At 37.4% G+C, this 24,620-nt stretch overlaps 1 protein-coding gene across 1 annotated transcript in view; it reads left to right on the top strand.

Annotated features, from left to right (window-relative positions):
• CLEC16A (C-type lectin domain family 16, member A) overlaps positions 1 to 24,620 on the top strand; it is a gene marked incomplete at its 3' end in the record, with an annotated part of 64,664 nt that overhangs the window by 2,439 nt on the left and 37,605 nt on the right. Inside the window, exons 3-13 of the mRNA XM_008949833.1 lie at positions 1 to 46; positions 1,677 to 1,782; positions 3,300 to 3,305; positions 3,625 to 3,748; positions 4,619 to 4,793; positions 6,173 to 6,226; positions 8,764 to 8,877; positions 14,166 to 14,394; positions 15,783 to 15,912; positions 19,621 to 19,721; positions 24,004 to 24,126. The exon at positions 1 to 46 is cut by the window's left edge and continues 118 nt beyond it. Coding sequence (XP_008948081.1) covers positions 1 to 46; positions 1,677 to 1,782; positions 3,300 to 3,305; positions 3,625 to 3,748; positions 4,619 to 4,793; positions 6,173 to 6,226; positions 8,764 to 8,877; positions 14,166 to 14,394; positions 15,783 to 15,912; positions 19,621 to 19,721; positions 24,004 to 24,126 — 1,208 coding nt within the window. The remainder of the gene's footprint in view (positions 47 to 1,676; positions 1,783 to 3,299; positions 3,306 to 3,624; positions 3,749 to 4,618; positions 4,794 to 6,172; positions 6,227 to 8,763; positions 8,878 to 14,165; positions 14,395 to 15,782; positions 15,913 to 19,620; positions 19,722 to 24,003; positions 24,127 to 24,620) is intronic.

Genomic DNA, 24,620 nt, shown 5'->3' with positions numbered 1-24,620 from the left:
TTCCCTGAAACTCAACAACCATACTGTACATTTCTTTTATAATGAGGTAAGGAAGAAAGATTTGCAGTATAGTAAGAGTACTTTAATTAGAAATGCATAGCAACTTGGTACCTCATCTGTTTAGTTTCTTGCCTCAACATGTCCTGCTTTTTTTGATAATGGTACTATCAGTGGCTGAGAATTCATTTGTGGGGATCTCTACAAAAGCATGATAAAGGTCGTTGTCGTCACACAAGTATAATGAAATCAAAATGTGGAAGTTAGTGTATATTGGACTGTTCCAGTAGTTCTGAAGTCTGCTTCCCAAAGAATTCAGCTTTTTTATGCCTTCTTTTATTGTGCCTTTGTGAACAGGATCTTTTCTGTTGCACCGCTGGGTTCTAAGAGGCTTAGTCAAAGTCTAAAAAGCCTGAGCAATCAAAGCACAAAGTTGAAATGGATTTTTTCTCAATCCATTCCACTTTTTGCCAGAAGAGGGCATTAAAGCACTGTGCAGAGTTAACATGGAACGCTCTGGTGCTTAAAGCAGTTTGTTTTAATGCAGAGCTACAAATGCAGCTGACGATGCACCATAAAATTGTTTTGATTACTTAAGTAGATGGTAAAAATATCGGCATAATACATGGGAAGTGGGATGTGTTTTTGTCACGGATGAATGTTTGACATGGCTTGATTTATCAGCAATTCAAGATATATTTTAAAAAATGAGATAAATCAAGATCTTTAGTAGCATTTACTGTAACAAGTGATTTAGTTAAACAGTGACTCACTTCCAGATTCAAGAATGACAAGATTCACACTAACTTACTACAAGGTATCTTCAACCAAAGCATGTATTGTGCATAAACACCAAACATACAGACACAGAAATGCTTGGCCAGTGAAGTGTGTAAATGCCCAATTTATAAAAGCAAATGCATAAAACCAAACACCTAGGCAGGTGTAGAGAGGGTAAAAGAGACTAGCCTATAGTCAGAATTTCCCCCCTCGAGTTCAGAGGGAATACAACGCGTGGGTATTCCTCAGCGGGCGGGAGCTGAGTCTCGAGGAGCTGGTCCCAACCAGCCCTGCATTGACTTCATCAGCAGGTGGTCCTCAGGGGCAGCCTGACCCAGGGGGGATGCTGGATGCGGCCCACTGGGATCCAGGAGAGCCTGAACCATCTCATTTTGGATTGCTATATATAGGGTCTGAGATAACTGACTTTTGTCAAGTACTTTTCCATTTCGGCCCAGCTCCAGTGTTGCAGCATTCTGGCTCACTGGATCTTGGGGTCTTGCAGTCCTGGGCGTGATCCAAGTATAAGTGTAGCAGGTCATGAGAGTCAACTGATCATCCAAGACAGTAAGAAGGGGAGTAGGAGCCAAATGTGCTGAGGGCAGCCTCAGTGCTCTGGTCCACTGCAGGAGGTAATTGTCCTTATTGTCCCCAGAGAATAGGGGAGCCTGGAGCCAGGTATGTGAAGGGAGTGCCTTAAGACTCCTCTGGTAGCTGCCTTTGGCAGCCTGTGCTTTTCCAGTGGGTTGCTGTATGACTCGGGGGAGGGAGTCACAGTGTGTGGGGCAGCCCACGAGTAGCAGGGAATCATACCACCAAGGTTTTTGATACAGAGTCCTAACAAATACTCTGCAGATGTTTTGGTTAACTAGTAAATACTTTCTTTCCTCTTCTTACAGCACACAAATGACTTCGCTTTGTACACTGAAGCTATTAAATTTTTTAACCACCCTGAGAGCATGGTCAGGATTGCTGTTAGGACTATTACTTTAAATGTCTACAAAGGTATGCTTTTTATATATTAAAAAAAAACCGTGTACACAAAATGCTTCTTTCATACGATTGTGGTTTAATTTTTAGTTAACTACATCTAAGGGTTTTCTGTCTGCTTTGAGATTGAAAAGCTTAGCATGTTGGCATGCTTCAGATATGCATTTTGGTTTTTATGAAACAGAACCCTAAACTACAGTACGTACTTGTAAACAGTATTGTTCCTGCAAAGATGAAACTGTTTTGAATAAAAACCAAAAGAATATCAAGCATACTCAAGGAACTTAAAGAGATCAGAATGTGACTGTATTTAAAAAAACAAACAAAAAAGCTCAAACAACCCCAAAACCAAAGAATTTAAAGTATTTTTTACTTATAAACTCGAGCTTTATAATGTATGAAGCAGTAACCTTTCTGGCTACATCCCTTCCTTCTAGATTTGCGGTATATTAGAGTATAATTGTAGAGCTCCTAGGTGCTGCACTCACTCTAGTCTAAAGAAGATCTAGAATATTCCCAGGGATGCCTGGTGAAGGCCAAGAGGCTGCAATCACAAATTCCCATACTGGACATTCCAGTAGGATATAAGACAAAAATCCAAACTTCATAGTGAAAATAGTTAAGCACTAAAAGTGCTTAAATCTGTGTTGTTTAGATTTTCAAAACTCAAAAAGGCCCTTAGCAACCCAGTTGAACTTTGATGTCAGTGCTACCTTGAGAATGAGTTTGAACTAGACAATGCCCAGAAGTTACTTCCCCCTAATTTTTTTGGGGGGTCTATAAAATCTGTAATAGACTGAAAATATCACAGTGGTCTCTGTAGAAGAGCTGCTGTATATTCAGAACTTCTACCTCTGAAATCAGCGTGCTGTAAGGTAGTATGTATTATGGAATATGGTCATGCAGGGCTTCTTGTAATTTCATTTAAAACGGATTAGAGCACATTTTTAATTTACACAACTCTATCAGTTAAGAGAAGTAGTGATTTGAGGACAACGTTAATCATAGAAGAGTATGAGATCTTTTTTAAAGCAATGAACAGTTGGCTTGGCAAGTAACTGCATAGCCTGTATAGCAGATAGGTTCTTCGTAGTGTTAACTGCAAGGGGCAAAATGTTTTTCTTTTTCATGGTAAGATATGGGCACTTGATACTTGTTTTCTACTTCAAGGAGCTGTAAACCCAAATACAAGCTCACAAAAAGAACTATGTGCAGGCTTCTTCTCCTATTTGTTACATATTTATGTAACTAATATTTTTATGTTAAGAAAAGTACTCATCTAGAATTTTCATTGAATGTTGTAATGGTATTTGGAAAAACAGCTCGGATGTTCAGGTTTCATGATTTTCTGACTACCCTTTTGCATATATTCTGATCTAACACCTACCCTGTATCTTTTAGTTTAGATGCTTTGTGCTTTAGCTTTTTAAACCCTTTTGGAGGATGTCACTATCCCAGTTCCTAATCCTGTTAACTGTTGTCTGTTTCTTTTGCCCTTCCTTCACTGATGATTCCTGTGTTCCTTAATGCAGTGTCATGTAAGTCTAACTAGCTTGACTTTCAGCATTACTGCTTTATGCTTATGCTTTTTTCTCTTCTTTTTAATAAAGAATGTGCTAAAAAAAACTTTCTGAATTGCACTAGACTTATTTATCTTCAGGCTTATGTAAACATCAATATTAGGCTCATTCAAGCCGATTAAGAGTTGTTACAGTGCTTTTGTTGATGTCCATTTCATGCATAAGATCATGAAAAACTAGCATGTAATCAAAACTCAGAAGACACTTTGTTGTATTTCTTTCAAATGAATTTTAAAAACCTGGAAACTGATTTATCTTCTTAACAATTTCTCTTCAGTGGACAACCAACCTATGCTGCATTACATTAGAGATAAAACTGCTGTTCCTTATTTCTCCAACCTCGTTTGGTTTATTGGAAGCCATGTGATAGAACTGGATAACTGTGTGCAGACCGATGAAGAGTAAGCTGTTACAAGTGCTGAGTATTGAATGGAAGTGCTTTTCCCAGATGTTGATGCTATCCCTGTTTTGTCTTTAGTAGCCAAGTTAACTTCTGAATATTCCCTTGTAGGCTGTTCAGGCTTTTCATTCTTAAAAAGTTTTTTAGTGATTCTTTGAACTAATAGTGGTTAGTGCTTTGTGCCCTATCTGTGCTAACATCCGTAGAAGTAAATTAGTGTCTGTCAGTGTGCTTTTTCTTCATCTTTAATTTTGCTAAATTTAGTTGGTATCCAGAAGACAAATGAGCTGTTTTGTGCTTCTCAATCCTATTAACTTCGTCTTTTTAATGTTCCTTTTCTATGTATCATCTCAGCAAAACAGCTTTCTGAAAAAAATCTGGAAAAATAAACTGGAAAGGTGAACTTCAATATTTGACCTGAAATTCCTGTGTAATATTCCACTATCAACTACAGAAATATTTTGTTGATTCAGGCTGTTTTTTTATTTGCTTTCCTACCCCACCTTAAATTGAGTGACTGTTTCTTGCTTAAAGTGAAGAGGTTAAATACATCATAGAGATCATCTTTTATTTTTGGAAACAAATCTTACCATTTTTTATGGTTGGCTTGTGAAAAGACAGGCAGTGGAAAACAAAGCTTTGTAAAAATGTTGCTTCTGAAAACTTGAGGAAAAGCAGTATGGGCATCCTAAAGCAGGTGTAAGCCTGAATACTGTTTACTAGCTGCATTTGCTGACTTTACTGGAAAGCTCTTTAGGCAGTTGATGTGTACCAGGTGATTTGTGGGAGGCATGCACATTAATTCGTTCCTTAAGTTCTTGAGACTATGGCAATTGATTATGTCTGAGACTTTTTCTGCTTTCTTTTTCAGACACAGAAATAGGGGCAAACTAAGTGACCTGGTAGCAGAACATCTTGATCATTTACATTACCTTAATGATATCCTTATCATTAATTGTGAATTTTTAAATGATGTGCTGACAGACCACCTACTTAATAGGCTCTTTCTTCCACTCTACGTGTATTCGTTAGTAAATCAAGATAAGGTAAGCTGACACCTGCAAACGAGTCTTAGAGGTGTTACTTGCTTCAATGTGCATAATGGTTTGTTCAGCAAGTGTGCTCTGTAATAGGATTAGTACTGTTGACACCTGTGTTTTGTGTGTTTTGCATGGAACAGCTTAAATAAGGTCACCACAGGGGAAATACACTGCGGCTGAATTCAGCGGCAGAATAGGTGAAATTTTATTCAACAGACAAATACTGTTTGGAATGACATGGTTGTTAAATGCTAGCAATAGTGGAGATGAGAACAGCTGCAAATCTGGAGCAGGGTTTACATTTTTCTGATGCTGGTAGTTGTATAATTTGCTTTTCTGATATGGTAACATGTCTTCTGGCAAAAGCAGATTATAATACCTTTTTCCAGTATACACACAGATTTTCCGTGGTGTGAGAGTCCACTCCAGGTACAAACCACAAAGTTTTGGTTTTGATACTTGATTTTTCTCTTTGCAGATAATCTGGGTTTGAATGTGATGTAGTTGAATTTATTTTTAAAGCATAGCATTTGAAATTAGTGAAAAACAGAGTTGTAATGAGATAGAAACTGTTCTTTTAAAACATCTACAGGTTCCTGTGTTCACTTGTCTTTTAAAATAATAAATTCACTGTTCAGTTAGGGTTTTTTATCTTTTTTATGCTTTTCCCCTTCCCATCACCCTTCTGCTGTAGTGTTTGTCCTTAAGATACAGAAAGCTTTGTGAGTTTCAGCATACTTTCATTAACTACAGGTCAGGTTTCATTCAAGTTAACTAATTCAGTTTATTGCATGTGCACTGAAGACTGAATACCAATCAGCTTCTTGTATTGCTCTTACCTCTGGAGATAACTGATGAATTTTTGGTGATGGTTTAAATACAACTAATTTTTTTTTTTTAGAAACATTTTAACTACTATTGGTATATAAATATAGCACTGTTGTGCTCTAGTTATACTTCAGATATTTTTGTCCAGTGTGATTTACTTGACTTAGAGAAGTGTCTATCAAGATGTTTTTACAATGTGGGTGATATTTCATTGTTTCTGAACAGCTAATTTTTAGGGCAGATTTAAGGAATGTTAACTGGGAAGTATTTTTTTGAAGGAATAGCAGCATAGTGAAGACCAGTATACTTCTCAGACACTCACCTGTTACTTTTAAGCTACCAAACTGACTTTGAAAGACAGTAATCAACAGCTATTTTTTAAAGCATCTGGCGTAAGGGATATTCAGAATCTTTATCTGAAATAGTTTTCAAGAAGTGAATGTTAAAGAGCACGATGCTTTCTAAACATTTTGTAGTAGAATGTGAAACAATTATTAAAAGATTTGTTTTAAATAAAATTAAACGGTAAATGCATTTTTCATTATTTTTTTCCATAGGGTGGAGAGCGTCCTAAAATCAGTCTCCAAGTTTCTCTCTATCTTCTTTCTCAAGTAAGTATTTTAAGTATTTTGTCCTATTTCATAGCGTATTTTGCAGTAGTGTTATGATTTGCAAATCACTGTCCTTGTCTATTTTGGCAAAGCCATAAAAGACAATTTGGCAAACAAAGTTTTAAACCTATCGGTTTCCATTTTATAAAAAAGAAAATCCAAGATCATTTGTCTTTTTATGGACAGACCAAACAAATTCTTTCTTAATGTTCTTCTGAGGATCCCATAGCACAGTGTGGCCTTTAGGGCATTCAGTGATTATAGTTTATGTACACCACCTGACAAATGGTCCATAAGGGAGCCATGCAATGTGCTAGGACAGAATTTAGTAAAATTGCAGGTGGCATTTAGTAAAATCTAGTAAATGGCAGGTGAAGTAGCTGCTCTACTGCACTTTGGATCTGCCTAAGCTATGGAAGATTCCAGGTTTGATTTTTCCTCTTTGAAAAATAGAGGGAGCAATGATCTCATGGGGTTTTTTGATTATTAAAAAAGCTAAACAAATGCCAAAAACCCACCACCACCCAAACCTCAAACTTTCTCAGAATTTGAATTTCATTTTCAGTATATCTTAAATTTGTCATTAAGTGCTTGTTAATTCTTATTCCTGCCAGTCCCACCTCCTTTCCTTTCTGGAATTTATTTTCATATGAAGAGAGCTAACAGTGGATTTTTTTTTTTTTTTTCCTATTGTATAGAAAAATAATTTTTTTTTCCCTGTAGTCTTGCTGGCATTGCTGTGAGACTAGTTTTCTTAAATTACACTCTCTGCAAATAGTTTTGACTTGTATTCATAGAATTTGTACTTCTTGCTTTCTTTGAACTTATGATTTTATATTTGTCGTTTTATTATGATCTGGCCCATAATTTCATCCTTTTTTAAGAGCTTTTCTGAAAAAGGTGATTTTTCAGGATAATTTGATGCTTGTTAATTTAACCCTAAAAAACTGTGATACTGTGGGAGTTATTTACTACAGATAAAACCTTGGGGGTAACAGTTTCTCATTACTGAAAGGATCCGCATCGTAGGGTTGGTATATGTTGACCTCTTTTAAGCTCTTTGATTTCAGCAGAAGTGCTGGCTAAGTATCACTTCAAGATTTGTATCTATGTTCTTTATTGTTTTTAGCAAAGAAAATGGAAATTTTCTACTAGCCATAAAGAACTGTGAAGAAATTTTGTGTATCAGAATGGGATGTGATACAGAAAATGAAGCAGCTACTTCTGTAACTGACAGAAATGCATCTTTTTCTACCTCTTTTTACCCTAGGCTCTTTGATGGAGTGCAATCTGAAAAAGTGTACAGAGTGCCTGAAAAACCTTTTACATTTTTTGTTATCGACAGCAGGCATACACTTTAGGCAGTACTCGTGTGTTAGAGACAAGTCTTTGAGTTACTTATACTAGCAGCTGAAAATTCACTTGACAAAATAAATGTGTAACATACTTATTGCAAAACCTGCCTATGTGTACTTGAGCTATACGTTCTGAATTAGAAGAAACTTGAGTGATTTTAAGGTTTTTCAAAGTATTTTTGATGTGTGTTGCTACTTTCCAAAGCTTTACATAGGTCACCACTGCATGCTAATAATCTCATCCCTTTTGAAGGTCTGGAATGGTTCCCACTTTAATCAGAAGACCTGGAGACATCATGTTTAGTTAAATATCACAACAATTATTGGGTTTACTGGCTTAGAAATTATTGGGGGATTTTTCAGCTAGAACCACTTTTTAGGGATCCAGCTTCCATATGGCTGTGAAGAGAATGAGTGTAAGCTGCCATAAGGCTACTGTGGCTGGAGCTGAGCCAGCTCTGTCCAGAAGCCTGTTGTTTGCTGGCCCAACCTTGTAAGCCTTGCCTAAAAATAGAGTGCTCAGAGTAAACAGAGAACTCTGTTAAAGCACCAAAGCACTTTTGGATAAGTGCTCTAATGTTATAGGCAGCATAGCCCTCATTCCTGTGTTACGTAGCTGCTTTGCAGCTGGCCTGTAATTCATTGCCTTTTCATAGACCAAAAAGCTGCTTCTGATCCAGTCCAGCCTATTGCATGACATTTACTCCAGAACCACTGCAAAGTAATTGTGTGCACAATGCAGGACTTACTGGAGTCCTGTCAGTCACTGGCATACAAGAAGGTCAGTGTATGCTCTGTATGATAACCTATTTGTGTAGTTACCCCCAAAAAAATTTCTGGAGCAGCTTTAATTTGGGTTCCTTGCTAGAGTGTCACACAACTTTCATCTCAAAGCTAATGAGGAGAGAGAATTTACATTCCTCATGAGGGAAGGGTACGGAGAATTATTAAAAACAGTTGGCTTAAATTGTAGAGAAAGTTGAAATACCTGTAGAGTTGATTATGGTCTCTTGGGTTTTGAAGTAGATTTCATGAACTATTGGTGTTACCAATTGTACTTTACTGTATATGTAAACTTAAGATATCACTTTAACAAGGTCAGGGAAATATATTCAGTGACTGAAACTGTGCAATGTGTTCTGTAATATATGCCTGATTTTTCTTTCCACCCTTTTTTAATAGGTTTTTCTAATAATACATTATGCCCCTTTGGTGAACTCATTGGCTGAGGTTATACTTAACGGTGACCTCTCAGTGTTTTCTTCAAAAGTTGAGCAAGATATACAGAAAAACTCAGTAAGTGAACAACGACTTTTTCATCTTTTTTTTTTTTTTAGAGGCAAAGAAAATATTTTAAAAACAAAACCAGGTATCTGGAAGCTGGTAAGCTAAGGTGATTGTGTTTGGGAGAAGAGAGCAGCAATAGATTTCAGTTTCTGTTATTGGATGTGATAGAGAAATGCTCTGTGCAACTTAAAATATCAAGTTCTTGTCAAAGTCACAATATTTTTGTGGGCACATGTGTATTTCAAGTGGTTGTATAAGGATCTGTAGGACACAGAATACTTAGTTGCTTCTGTGGGGTTCAAACACTGCAAAGGCTTCCATCATTTTGGTGGGAGACTTTTGTAATCCAGACTTCTGCGTTCAGTTTTCGTATGAACTTTGGTAGTGAGATAGAAATGAGTCATCACAACTTTCCTGTGAAATTATTTCCATATACAACTTGTAGTAGAAATTAGATACAAGAAAAAAATAGTATCTAATATCTAAAATAGCCTTACAGTAACTCCTTTGGATATAGAAGGAAAGAAAAGATTTTTGTCAGAATATTCCCAGTGTTTTTACATAGAACTAATGGTGTCTGACAAGGTGCATGGGTGCGTGAGGAAGTCCAGCCCAGCCACACACAACTGGAAGTGCTGTCACTTTGGCATTGCCCTTGCACCTCCAGGTTTAATCCTGTGTAGATGTTGCTAGATGCTGTTACCAGTGTTTTTCTAAGTGTGTCATGTGTATGATTTTTTTCCCTTTTGTGGGTTTCACAGCTTATGAAATGCTTGCTTGTTACTTTTTCAAGGCCTGTTTGGGGATGGTAAGAAGAAGGGAGTATGAGCTTACTTTGGTTGAGTGGCTTCTGACTGTAGTTCTGTCTAAAGATTGAATATGTCCCTTAATGTTTAACTGGTCAGCCAAGAGTTACTGACTGCACATTTAGTTTATAACAAGCAGTAGATTGGCTCTTAAGCGTGTTCTTTTCCAGTGGTGGCTATAACTGTGGGAGTTTCGAGGGTAGATGTGCTCCAGCTCTTCCAAAAGCCAGATTTTCCAGATTTCTTCCCTGCCATGCAGTGGAAGCTGTGTGGGCTCATTTTAGCCAGTAGCTCTTGGGTTCTGCTGAGCTGTCCTGTTGGCCTTGGTACACTGCAGCGGCCGGCGGCGCTGACCGAATGGCTGCAGGTGAGGCAGCTGTGCCTGGCGTCAGCAAGCCCCTGACCTCCTGCTGGCTGCTGCCCAGCACCCTGGCTGCTGTTCGTGCAGAAGCAGTTTTGTTACTAGGAAATTTGTGGCAAGAGGGTGGGGCATCAGTCGTTGCAGAACTGAGATTTTCTTTTCCTGTCATAGTTACTGTAGAGGGTTGCAAAATACCTGCAGCATATGTTTGTGTGCTTGCACTAATGTTAAGAATATTAAGCAGTTCCTATAAACTTCTGTTCATCTATTCTCTTATGTTTGTAATACTGTTTAGATTGCAGCTTCCTACTGCTCTTAAAGCTTTGTCTTCATGGCATGTAAGCTGGGAGTTCTGTCATACCTCAACAGGTCACAAACAGCAGGGGTGTTGGCTTTCTAGGAGAGACACTTGGTAAAATTGCTGGAGCTGGAGCTTTGTTACAGGGAGAGCAGAGTGGTGGAGCTTTTGGTGGAAAAACGTTCATGGGAGAAACTTTAGTTTTTTAGTAAATTCAACCATATTCTTCAGTGCAGCCTAGGAGGGGAAAATCTGAACTGCCAGAAAGCCTCCTGGTGGAGGTTGGTTATTTGCAGAAAGAGCAGGGAGTAATCTTTGCAGAAGAGCTCCATGCCTTTCCTCCAGTGAGGGCAGCTGTCAAGTGAGCTGCTCTCAGGTGATAAATATGAACTACTGCATGTATTGTGTGGTATTTTCTAGTGATACACAACTCTGTGCAGTGTGGGCTAAAGTCAGCTGTAGGTATGGAGGGATAGACAGCTTAAGAAGGGTGAGGCAGTTTCTTTTTGCTATGTGATAGGACTTCTTGGATTAGGAAGTTGATTTTTGAGCATTGTTAGCCATTTCAGGAGATGTTCTTTGGACTGTTAGGTGTATTGGGATATTTGCAAAGTTATTACTGTGCTGTATTCTGCTGCAAAGAAAAGACAAACTTCTGAAATAGTGTCCATCATTCAAAAGAAGCTACTTTAGAATTGCTTGTTCTGGGATTAGTAGAGAAAAGTGATGACCAAGTACTTAATTTCTTTTTTGACTGAGTTAAGAACAAACACAATGCTGAAGTCAGACCCAGATTTCTTTTACTACTTCCTTTCTGTTATAATTTCCCATGGTAATCATTCTAATATTCTCTTAATCTTGTTATTTTGGGGATATCTTGGTGTGTTATGGGTGGTAAGCCCCAGTTAGTAAGTCCCTGCTCTGCACCTAACACTGCTCATCTCTTATAACTGAAATACCTTGATACATTTAAATTGAAGTATAGCTGTCAGTTTCTAACATGTACTTTCTAAAACCTGATGTAGAACCTCATGTCTGTATTCATCTTCCTAATCAGATGAATAAAGTGGAATAAGGTGTATGGACTGAGATTACCAGAAGCAGGGTCATGTGCCCTCTTGGTAGGAGACTAAATAAAGAATACTTAACAAAAATAAAAGCTGAGAAGGGTTGTAGTTGCTGTGTGTAAAGGCAATATATATATCCAGAGTTATTTAGGGCAAAAGAGCAATGGTAGTTGTCAAGACAGGAACAAATGGTACTTTTTACTGGAAATCATTTTATAGAAAAAATTACCAGCAGATGTAACTGCTGATAGCTTATGAGTTGACAGTAACCTACCCATGGAGATCTGCTGAGTGTCACAGGCAGTAATGATTGCCCAACCTCCACTGGATGGGTTCTCTGCCTCCAAGTATAGCAAATTAAAGTACATGTTTCTTTCCATATTTTCCCCCTGTATTTCTGATTTTAGGTGGCATCAGAAGAAATGCTCACTCTTACCTCATGATGAGAGCTGAATATGTGTAGCCAGCAGAATATATTTGAACTTGTTAGCAGTCATCACACTAGGGTTTACCTTACTTCCTGTGAGATCTCTTTTCCTGCATGGTTCGGATGTGGGCCAGTTCTAAATATTTCACGTTTCTTGTTTAACCTACTTTGTCCTTCCCGTAAAAGGTGAGACTGGTACTGCCTTATTTTACCAACACACATTGTGCAAGATAAACCATAACTGAAAATATGGTTGAAACTGCTATTGTATACTTTTAAAATGCCTGTCTCACACTATATAATCACCTTAGATAAAACATATACTGTGAAAATTAATGTTAAGCCTGATTTTAGAATGTTTTAAGTATATAGCCTTGTTGTATTCAGCAGGACAGGGTGTATGTATATTGACTTTTTCTCAGCATTCTCTTGAGATGGGTCATGCCATGGTTCAGAGCTTTTGAGCACACCGCTGTCTACTGATCTCTTCTGTTATTTTGCTCACATGGCTAACAGCATATTAGAAATGCTGGGATGTTAAATACATGCATTCTTCATAAACAAAGTAGCCAGAGGATTCTAGAAAGCAATTGTAAGAAGTGAATGCAGGGAGAGAGAATTGCATCATGCAACTTGAATGCTACTTTTTTCCCCTAAAGAATAGGATTTAATATGTTTTGTCACGTTCTTATGATTTTTTTCTGATCTGAAGCCATCAGTAAAAGGTAATCGGTTTGTAACTCTGGTTGTTTTATAACCTTCCTGTGTTGCAGTTTGAGCAGACTAAAAATACATCAGAGAGGTTACTGAGGAACATAAGTGTGATAAATTTCACATTATGGGTTTTTTGGTATTGTGAAAGATTCCTCCTACTCCATGGTTTGTTTCAGTATCTAGTGGTAGGGTGACTTATGCAGGATTTCTATAAAGCATTTTAAAAAGTCAGAAGAATCAGAGAAACATTTTTGCCTTTTGGCTTGTAAAAGGCTTCTTCCCAGATATTTTCCTAATCTCTCTTCTTTTTTTAATGTTGTTATGATGTTCCTTATTAAGGGGGGCATTTTTCCAAACTTTTTCTCTGAGGTCTCTTCAATACACTTATCTTTAACACTTGCTGTACTTAAGTATTTTCTCTAGTCTTACTTGTTTTCTGTTGCTTGCCCTTAAATTTTTAACCCTTTAGCCAGCATCAGCTAAATGTGCTTGAGGTATGGAGGTCTGAAAGGTAATGAAGCTTCTGCAGCAGTCTTCTCCAGCATAAGCCTCTGCTGGCAGTAAGCTCCTAAACCACGTGTTTCACTTCTCAGTAGCAGAGGGGTTTGGCTGACCAGTGTTTAAAGCTCTGGGTCTGAGTGAGCATGTTCTCTGGTAGTACAGCTGGCAGGCCTGACAAGTGAGAAGGGAGCTCAAAGCATCAGAGCTCACAAACAGTGTGCAACATTGTAGGAGGACAAGTTTTGTTAGTCCTGCTAGTCACAGAACTTCTTGTAGTGTCTTGTAGTTTCTGTAAGAACACATTGTTCTCTGTTGTTAGGATGGACAGACTCTTGGAAATATTTAATTCCTCTGGGAGAAATTTGTCACCATTTATTTTCTTCCTGTATAACTTGGTAATCAGGAAAGTCAGGTATCAATTGAATACTGACTGAAAAGTTTTGACTTGAAAGATAAACTTCTGATATCTTTGTGTAGAACTCATGTATATTAGTCTAACAAATGAAGTAGTGTTGGTTTTCTGGAGTTGGTAAATTGTCTGCAGCCCAGAAATGGTTGATGGCAGTGCTGTTTGTTCCTAGTTGATAGAAGGACTAATATGGTGTTGGGGGAAGCTTAAGATGCAAGAAAGAGCTCATTGCACAGAGCATTGGCTTCTGTCCTTGCTACTGTGAAAGACATTTAAAGAGAGTATCTCATATTAATATATTGCAGTCAACACTCACATGGGATTTTGCTGCCTTTATTCTTTTTTGCAAAAGGTGTCTTAATTTTGTATGTATTGGCTGTCTAACCTCTTAAAGTTCAAAGAAGGGAAAAAAAGTTAATAAACTTCTATTGATGAAACAGTTCTGTATCTTCTTGTCTCATGGTGGCATACTTTTTAATGATCCATCTTTAGGATGTGTTACTTTATATATACTATAGTATATATATGCTATAGATCCACTGATGATTTGACACAACTTGAGCTCTGCTTTCTTAGGTTTTAGAATGGATTTGAGATTTGTAAGTCGTATACTAATTCACATTGTAAAAACCGTTTTTTTATATGAACTGAAGTTTCTTTATCAGCGTTAAAAATGTCTTGCTGTAACTCAGTGTAAACTCTTCAAAATTACAGGCAAAGTCAAGTATCAGATGTTTCATAAAACCAACAGAAACACTTGAGAGGTCTCTTGAAATTAACAAACAGAAGGGGAAGAAGAGGATGCAGAAAAGACCCAACTATAAAAATGTTGGTGAAGAAGACGAAGAGGAGAGAGGGTCTGAAGATAACCAAGATGATCTAGATAAAACCAAAGGTACAGAAGCAAGTTCAAAGGGCATCAAAACAAGCAGTGAAAATGAAGGTGAGTATACTGGAAGATAAAAATTATTAGGGTACTTCTGTTTACTGTGTGGACCTAGTTGTGATGTGTTACATGACTTGTTCTCTTGTTGCACAACGTAAATGTGGGGACAGTTAAATTTGCTTTGGTCTTTGACTGTACTTTTTTCTCATATTAAATCATTCTGTCAGAAGATATACTTCTACTCTGATTAAAAACTATGGAAGTGTTTTCATATTTTCCTGCAGTCTTTGGCTTTTATCACAAATGCATGCCTTGCACCTAGGTGTACATGATTATGGGGCACTTTGTAAGTAGACTTCCTAACTTTGTAACTTGTCCTTCTGTTGTAAGGCAAATGGTGTGGCTAGTGTTTATCTTTGTAAGATGGTCAGGAGTATTTTATGCATATTTCAATTATAAAATTCATCAAGTGTGCTACAGGTGACAGTACATGGTAGAAGATGGTATTAAATAGTTCAGAACTGAAGAAAACATCTTTTAGTTTTTGTTTTTAATTGCATGTTTTAGCTTTTTTTGACATAATGCAAACCTTAGGAAAAATCAGCTTTATAGGATAAGTGATCTTACAGCATATTTTACTAGTTAGTAATTATTAGAAGGATGTACATCAGCAAGTAGTCTTTACTTTAGACATAGAGAAAAAAGTGGCAGATTTGCATGCAAGCAATTGAAAACAAGACCTTTATGCTTTGTGTGCTTTGATAGTCCTCTCTAAACAGTCACATTTTGGTTTAGGTGACAGTCTGAGAAAGCGTTCCCTAAGTGGTGTCAGAGAACTGGTGCTGTATGTCTTCTCCATGATTTGAAAAAAATGTGAAAAAAATTAATCTACTGTTTAAACTGGTGCATTTAGTCCTCATCTGTGTCTAAGTCCTGAGGCGAAGCTAGATTTGTTCCTAGTGCTTCCACTGAAAGCCAGTAGGTGTGAGGCATTGGGGAACAGGTATCCTGTTTGCTGTAGCTGTAGAGACCGAGTCACACCCTTTATGAAACTGGGTGTCCACCCAGGCCACAACCTCACCAGCATCTTCTCAAAGAACTTTTTCTTCCGGAAAGAGGTTCTAGGTTTTTTCTTTCTGTGGTTTTGAGAGGAGGGAGATTACTGTTCCTTGTTCATTTGCCAAAGTAATCTGTATTTTTTCTTGACCTGTATTGTGTATAATTTTCTTATAGCAGCTAAACTCCTTAAAGAAATGTAAGCAAACTATTTTATTGGCAAGAAAATTTGCCTGTATCTATTAATTCATTAATCTTTCGGACGCTGTGGTTATTCCTCTTATGTATAGTTGCATCAGTCACTTTTAATGCAAAACAGAAAATACAAAAGAGCTTGTGACAACTGTTTGTTAAAAATATTAATTTTTGGTGTGGTGTTTTTCTTTTAGAAATAGAGATGGTAATCATGGAGAGATGTAAACTGTCAGAATTGTCTATCTCTGCTGTGACAGAACAGAATACAACAGATGAAGAGAAGAGTGCAGCTGCCTCTGGGAGCGAGATAACAAACTGGAACAGGTATAAGGGAACTACTGGATTGCTTCCCTATTTGCCCTCCCATTAACTCTCACTTTTCTTAAGGCATGCTTCAAATCTGCCTCCAAAACTACAGGGATTCTTGTGGATCACAAATAAGTGAGGCAACAGAAAAATGGGATATGGCCTCTCTACAGATCAGCTTTAGAAACAGTCCTGTTCCTAAAGTGTTCCTTCCTAAAGTTTGTGCTTTCCTGTATGGCAGTTGTGATGCCTTAAGTTGGTAAATTTAAAGTACAGAATATTTACGCAATAAAACCAGAACATAAATGTTCTCATTCCAGAGTTTTGTAAACTTCTGAATTAAGCCAGTATAACTTTTCTTAATTATATTTATAGTCACAGCTGTCAATTTTATCTACAACTACAAGGAAGAAACCAAGACAAATTCCTCAATTCAGGGCTGAATTTTGCAGAATTTTAGTAGTAAGGAATAAACTCTGCTAACCTCTGTGCAGTTTCCAAGGTCCATTATATCTTAGGGTTATTGAACACTTCTCTTGTAAATACAGGTTTTAAGTGCTCCTGGGAGCAGAAATTGTCTGGACTTCAAAATTTAAATTTGGATATGTTAAATACCCGTAAGACACTTTCCCAGTAAGAATTTTGCCGCCTTCTTACTAGAATGCTAGAGAGAAGAAACCTGATGCAAAAGTAATTGCAAATGTGTCCCTTGGGGAAATGCACATTTAATAGGTTTTCAAATTTATTTTTAAACTTGGGAAATGCTGCCTGCTGTTCCCAGAATTTCATTCTGTCTCCGTTATAGCTTTGATGTAGCTTAGATTACACTCATTAATAAAGGTAACATTTAATTTCGTTGTGAAAGTGAAATTGAACCTTGACTTGAACTGGCTTTAAAATACATTGTTCTAGATTATTGATATTTTGAGTAAGATACGTGCCAAATAGCTTTTAGAAATAAATTGGCAACAACTGGGTTGAATACTAAAGCAACTAGGATGCTCAGGTCCTGAAGAGTGCAAAACACATGTGAGATGCCAATGCACTTCACAACTGTCTCTGTTTCAGGACTCTTGATTTACAGATAGAATCTGACAGCATCCTGCATCTTTTCTAAAAATAGCATCAAAGGATGTGCAGAGTTAAAAATTGTTTTTAAATAAGGATAAACCTTGTGTAGTTCTGGCCTTTGTCATGTACGTGAACTTCTGGAAATACAGGTGAATAAGCTGCTATAGCTTAAGATTTGTTATTCTATGTGCCAAATGTAATATTTAAAACAGTAGCTAAATTTCTCAAGAAATTTTTTTAAAGTCCAATAGTTGTTGAAAAATAAGAGGAAAACAGCACAGTTTGCAGTTAAAAATCTGTAGCTGTAAAATGTAAGTCAACTTTTCAGTTTCCCTTAGCCATTTAACTACTGTGAAGAACATGAAAGAGAAAGTTTAAGTGGGTTTTGTGTAATTTTATTTTGATGTCATCACTACTGGAAAGTTTAAGCCTAGATGCTTGTTTTAAATTAGCTTTGGTTTATGATTTGCTACCCAGCAAAGTTTTATTTTTTCAGGATGTGAAAACTTCATGCTATGCTTTACCTTTGGTTGCTGCTTTCTACAGCTGAAGTTGGAATTTCTGAGTCTATCCTGTGTATAGTCTATATAAACACTTCTTGAAGAGTGGGATTCCAGAAGTTGGTTTGTCTTCTGATTGTTGTAATCAAGACTTTGATAACATAGATAGGTAGATAGATAGATGCTTCTTCACAGCATCTATCTGGAATGAAAATTATTCATCTCACTGCTGTAATCATACGTGTTTGGTTTTTTTTTTTAAGTCTTTTTAAAGTCATTTGAATCTTTACTAATATGTGGGGGAAAAATGATGCAAAATGCATTGGAGATTACAGAAGCTGTTTAATACCATAGAATACTGGAGTTAATGGAATAGCTACTGACACTTGTGCAGCTTTGACCTCCTAAAACATTGGTTTTCATAAAATTAAAATGTTACTTTTACATTGTAGGTCAGGGTGTTTTTTTAATGGTAATTACCATCTATTGTTGGTCTGAAACAGACCTAATTATTTAGTGTTTAAGTATTTTAGTAATCTTGAACCTACATGTCTTGGTCCTCTTTCTTCTATAGACTTTGAAGCTGAAGTCCCTTTGCTGTGATTAAAACACCCCATTTCAGGATGCCATGGGGCTTGTAGGGCTTGCTTAATGCTTAGGAAGACTGAAGGCACTCAGTTTACATTGCTAATTCTTTAGCCTGTTTTTGCTTGAACAGCTATATACAATAGGGACATCATGTGGGAAATTTGCCTTGGGTACATACAGCAGTGTTGAACTTGAGCAAGGAGGGATCATAAGTCAGTGGAATTTAAATCTATCATTGAGGGTGCTTGTAATCCAGCTTCAGAAATGCATAAATGTGAGTGCAGTGTCACGAACTGAGCAGAGGAACACTCTGTTCTGCTACTCTTGGAATAGCCTTCTTTTAGCAAAAGAGAGCATGTTGTTGAAATGTGTGTGGAGCTGATGGGAAGTGTTAAATACCTTGTTGTAGCTTGGGTTGAGTGATTTACTGGGGTACATTAAGTGTACCCCAGTACAGTTGTTTGACCATGAAGGCACCACAGGTCTGGCAGAGGTATAGAAGTAGTATGGAGTGCTGATCTTTGATAGCTCCTTGTGACCTGCAGCTACCCACAGTGATGAGTTTGTAGTGGATGCTTCTTGTCTGCTAGGTCTGAAGATAGGAAAAGGTATTTGTTTTTATGGCTTTGGGTGTTAATGTATTTCATTTGGATGTGAATTAAGTAATGTAAGGATAGGGTTTTTTCCTTACACTATTAAAGTATTTTGACAGTTTGGAACTATCTCTTCAGCCAAAGTTCTAAACTTACTTCTGGCTACTCTGACATTTCCCTGATTTGGGGGTTTTTATGTTCTTTTTTGGTCTGTCTGGGCTACCTGTGAAAATAGATTTAATTTCTACTTGTGCTTTGAGCTGATTGGATGCAAGCCAGTTTAGAAGCCAAGTTGCCGTGCTGTCAGGCTTGTGCTTATGACATCTGAATCTCAGCCACATCTTATATACATCAGTGAACATGGCACTGTTTGGAGCTTCGTGTATGTGTCAAAGGACACACATGCTTAAACTCAGGAAAACAAAGCTCATCTGCAGTCCAAAGCTTTCTTTTTTTCCATTTAGATGTTCCATCCTTGTTCTTTTTTCTTCATTATAACTGCAAAGTTTTTGGCTGACTGTTTTAGAATAACCTACCTTCCTCCAAACTTTTGGTGAAAACTGCTTTTTTGTAATAGTAAAAACTTTTCATTTAGTACACAAGCTTTGAGGTAGTTTTTTTTCATGCAACAGTGATTGCAGCTCCTTGAAGTCACTTATGTATGCACTTAAACCAAGCTGTGGAATGCTTCTGCATGCATACTAAATGTGCTACAAAACAACCCAGTAAATGTGTGAACAGTCAACTCTTGGGAAAGTATTATGTAACAAATCCCATTAAAACACCAGAATTAATGTCAGAATTTAAATACAAAGTATGTGTTCTTAAACAGGTTAATTTTTGCTTGCCTGAAAATGTGCATTACTGTAAATTTGTGTCTTCCATTAACTAAATGTAGAACAAGGTGGTTACTCATTTTTCTGCAGATATGGTCTTTTTCTTCTTAACCATGTAGAAATTGCTTCTTTCCACAGACCCTTTCTTGATATGGTCTATAATGCACTGGACTGTGCTGAAGATGATTACTATGCCCTCTTTGTGCTCTGCCTTCTCTATGCAATGTCACACAACAAAGGTAAGCAAGTTTTGCTTTTCCCAGAGAGAACTAAATGAGACACACAGTTTTACACAGGTGTGATCTGTTTAGAACTTACGTTTATGCATACCTTAAGTGGTGAGAAATTCTTTATGTGGGCAGAGGAAGAAGTAAGTATTCTGTACGTAAAAACAGTTTCTATGGATCCTCTTTTTAAGAACAATTTGGTAGAAAGCTTTGTGAACATCAGACAACTTTTCTTTCATAAGTTTCTTTGAACTGGAGTAAGATTATTGTATTTCATTTTTAGTATGTTAATTTCAGTTGAAGCCCACTGCATTCAATCTACATATATATATGACATCAAATTCTTTCCCATTTTGCATGTACTGTGATTGCTGCATGTAAGCCAAGTATAAAGTGTTGTAAAACTTTGACCCTGTACATTAAAATTAAATCTTTGTATACTTCAAAAATACAGGTGATGAAAAAGGCCTGAGAATCCAGTGTGACTATGAAAGTCACATATTGTCTATTTCTACTCAGCTTTGACAGTCCTTCAGTAATTTTTATACTATGCAGTTCCTCAACAGCCTTCTTATCCATTGTGCCATAACTGATTTAAAGCTTCTCTAAGTTTTCAGCATTCTATACCATATCACATCTTGCAAGGAGCCTGGAATTTTTATAAACTAGCAAAACCATGTTAAATGTGTACTTCATTATAATTCAGACAGTGTGGGAGTGTGTGGCGTTCTCTAAGGGATGAATGTGGTTTGCTTTTTTGCTGTTTATCTTTCTGTCCATTTTAAATAGATTCCTTATGAAGCAATAGTGTAAACAACTCATACATGTGGATAATCATATGTTTCAGGAATCAAGAGCTCAGTTTAAGTTATTTTCTGCTTATGAGGGTAGCTTCTACAACATACCAGTAATTTGACTGAATCAGTTGCTACAGTAAACTGAGAGAGAGTGCATCAGGCACGAGACCATGCTTAGAAGTAAGGATTCTATTCGAGCTTCAAGGTAACTAAAGGGCAAGTAGAATGAAAATGAGACTCTTGAGGGAACTAGCTAAGATGAGGCCTTCCTGTTCTCTTCCATCCTCTTGAACGTTTATAACTTTTCCAGGAATGAAGGAATGCTTCTGAGATTCTAATCTGCAGACAATTTCAGCACTTTCAGTCTCCTATGACAAGAGATAATAATGCACTTAATATCGCCAAAGGTTGCACCATAGACTTGCCATGCTCTAGTCTTCTCTGCCTTGAATCTGATTTCCCACATCCAGCCCTTGCAACCTGTGTACTTCCAGAAAATGTTTTTCCCCAAGAGACTTTTGAACATCACTGTATTAGAAAACCCCAATGTCAGAGGTGGATTCTCTTCTCTTAAGATTCATTAGCTGAAGCAATGAGTAGCCAAAATCATTAACTGTAACTGTTGCAGTTTCAGAGAGTCCCCAGAAGCCCTTCAATGACATTTTAAAGGAGTAAGCCTCCACTCTAGGGCTGTATTTCTTAAGAATTCTTCTATTTAAGACTGTAGTCCTTCAGCCCACTGTATTTGCTTTCAGTGTAGAGACTCTTCAATATCCTGCTCCCAGGAAAAAAGCAGAATATCCTCTCTTGATTCAAAGGTGATTTGCTTACAGCTGTAGTGTTGCTTTAAACAGTGAGGAAGGCAGCAGATGCAGCCTCTTGCTGTTTAGTTTCAGCAATCTCTGGGCTGTTTACTTTTCACCCAGGGTTAGAAAGATAAATACAACAGGCAGTGAAGTATCTGCCTTTTATGATACTAAAAGTATCCTGGCCCTAAAACTGGAGATACCTTTCATGCATTTAAGGGATCAAAATCTGCACTCCATTCATTTGGTGGTCATGTCAGCCCTCTCTAAATGAAAAATTCTTCAGGCTATGCTCATTGGCTTTCCTTGTCATCAATTTACATTAGCCTGTTGCTTTTGGGAAGCTGTTTTCCTTTTTCCCCCTATTCTTGTCCCTAGATCTTAGGCACACGAGAGAGATAATGGCATCCAGTTTTGGTCCTCAGCATCTTTCACCAACCCACTTCTCTTTTGCCCTGTAATAGACTGCTTTCAGCCTTGAGGGCCACAGAATTGGTACCTCTGTGTCTTGAAGAGAAGGGGTTTTATTTACAAGCTGCTGGTTTAATGCCCCTGTTAGATGCAAGAGCAGAATCTCGTTCTTTAAAACATTAGCAGCTGTACAGCTGCTCCTTAGTACACCAAATCCAGTATTGGTCATGGGACGTGCCTCAAGGTTGAGCTGGAGACAGTGTTTACATCTGAATTCAGTATAATGCAAGAGATCTGTCTGTTTCTTTCTCAAGGTATTGGTCAATGATCCTTTTCTTTTACAAAAGGTCTCTTTCTGAACACGGAGAGACCAAGTTTTTTCCCCAGTTCCAGGAAGCAGTAAATATCTACAACCTGTGTGTCTAGGATCTGTTTATTCTGTTTATTATCTGTTTGACAGAGATGGTAAATGCTCTAGTGAGCACTCGAATCACTTCAAATAGATAATGAGTTGGAAATTTAGGCTAATTTCTTGTGACTGAATGCATCACAAACTTGTCTTCTCTACACTGCAGGAAAATAGGTTCAGTATGTTGGCTGTTTCACATATGTTTCTGATTCTCTAGTTGGTCTGCTTGAATTTCACCTTCCCCCTGCCCCCACATCCTACTCATTGAGGCACTGCGGGGAAGGCAACAGCAGAACACATTAAAAAAAACCTGAATTGCTCTAGCTTAACCAAGAACTTTGGTTTCAGTCCTTGCTTCTAAGGGAGCAGCCTTCGCTGTCACTAAATGTAGGTGCCCTCTTGAGGATTTTGATTGTGACTCATTCCATTTGGATACTAGGTCTGTATTTTGCAACATGTTCTTGAAAATGCTTAAAGAAAATGTGCTTGATTTTTCACCAGTGAGAAATACCTGTGTGAACAGGAAGAACAAAACCCAAGAGGTACACCTATGCAGCTAAATAGATTTGTTGCAAATTGTACCTAAGAGATCTTTAATCCTAGTTGAAGCTGGTCATATATGTTGCTAGAGCATGTACTGTATATCGGGGTGCAGAACTCTGCATCCTTGGCAAGCAGACAACCAAATGAAAGATGCTGAATATGAATTCTTTCGTTGTAATTTAAGTTGGTTCCTTGTGGAGCTCCTGCCTGGTCCTGTTTCATTCCTCCCCCATGTTTTCTTAGTCTCCTTAATGGTTTTCTGCTGGTTAGTGACCATGTCCTTCTGTGAGAGCTTAATCTACGTACAGATATTCTCTAAGGAATGTTACTCATAAGCAGCTTTCCTTTCCAGAAGAACTGTAGCTCTTTACTAAACTATTAGATTGCTGTGTAATGCTCTGATTACTGTAATACTTTGATTACTCTTATTCCTTAAATGCTTCCTTCCCCCACACCTCTTTCTGCAGTCTCATCATGACAGAGAACATGTGTATCACTGTCACCAGTCTTCAAACAGATCTTTATTACTTCTTCCAAATACATGTACTTAGTGAAGAAAATCAGCTACCACAAATGGTGTTGTTATTCAGGGTTAACTACAAGTTCAGGGTTGGAAGAAACTATTAACCACAATATAGTCATCTTCTGGTTTATGGGGTTCTTTATTACTGTTCTTTAGAACAAGGGCAGGAAGATCCTCACCTGTCCATAACTATGTTTTCTTCTAAGAGGTCTTACAGTAACTAGTCTGTTCTAAGAAATAGGTTTATGATTATAGAGGAATAGGTTGAAGAAAGATGAGTGTAGTTTCCTTATAGAATAAGTCAGTGAGAATCTGTGATTTACATTGGGGAGGGTACTAAATAAGAAGCTACTAGTTACAAAATAAAATTCTTATTTTTTAGAAAACTGTATGAACTGATCACTTACTACCCAAGGAGTATTTCAAATTAGACTCGCATCTTTTTCATTTAGCCTTTATGCTCCTCAGCTGCATGGCTTGGCTTTGATTTGGTTTAGATGCAAACAAATAGTCTGAGAATTCTAGATACAGCAAAATGGTTTGGGTGTCACTGACTACTTGGGGATTTGAGTTTCTTCACCCAGCAGGCTCCATTTAAGGCTGAGGTTTTTCAGTGATTCATAAATATGTTTAGTCTTTCTGTTGTTCCTTCTTTTCCTTGTAACAGAAATTCAAAACTAACTTGCCCAGTTTTGTGTTGCTAGTTACACTCTTCTGAAAAAAACTGCTGTGGTCTGTTAAATACTTAGCTTGAGGCATACTCCTGTTTTCTAACTTACCTTTCTTCCTTCATCCCCCGCAAAAGGAATTGACCCAGTTAAGCTGGAGAGAATTCAACTTCCAGCTCAACATGCTGAAGAGAGAAATTCATATAATCATGTACTTGCAGAAGGGCTCATCAGGATAATGAATTGTGCTGCACAGCCAGGTATCACTTCTCTAATTTTTGTTCTTTTGCCAAGGTGAAATTTTTGAAGATTAAAAACAAAGGAAAAAGAAATATGCTACCAAGCCTTTTGTTTATACAATCTTTTTTCTCTAGAGATGTTAGCAAATTTCCCTTTTTTTTTAATCACAGATTGTATTTTCAGTTCTGAACTGTTTTGCAGAAAATGTGGGGTTTTTCCTGACTTCAACTTTTTTGTAAAATGAGGGATACAAGGCTCAGTGACTGACTTCCTAGAAACGTGATTATTGTTCAAACAACAGCTCTTCTCCCTGCACTTCCCCTCTTAAAACTTCCAATGAGCAGAACTGGTTTTCCCCTGAAACTGGCACACAATCAAATTCCTGATTGTCTGCAGAATAAAATGTAATGCTTGTTTGACTTGGTTGACTGATCTACAGAGTATTAAATTCTTATGCTGCAATGCTATTTGCAGATCAAAAGCCCATTTATGTTTGAAGAATTTATACATGCTG

This window comes from Merops nubicus, unplaced genomic scaffold (assembly GCF_000691845.1).
Source record: "Merops nubicus isolate BGI_N331 unplaced genomic scaffold, ASM69184v1 scaffold6891, whole genome shotgun sequence".
NCBI lineage: Eukaryota > Metazoa > Chordata > Aves > Coraciiformes > Meropidae > Merops > Merops nubicus.
Note: the sequence above shows the minus strand (reverse complement) of the source record. Positions and strands in the feature narration are given on the sequence as shown.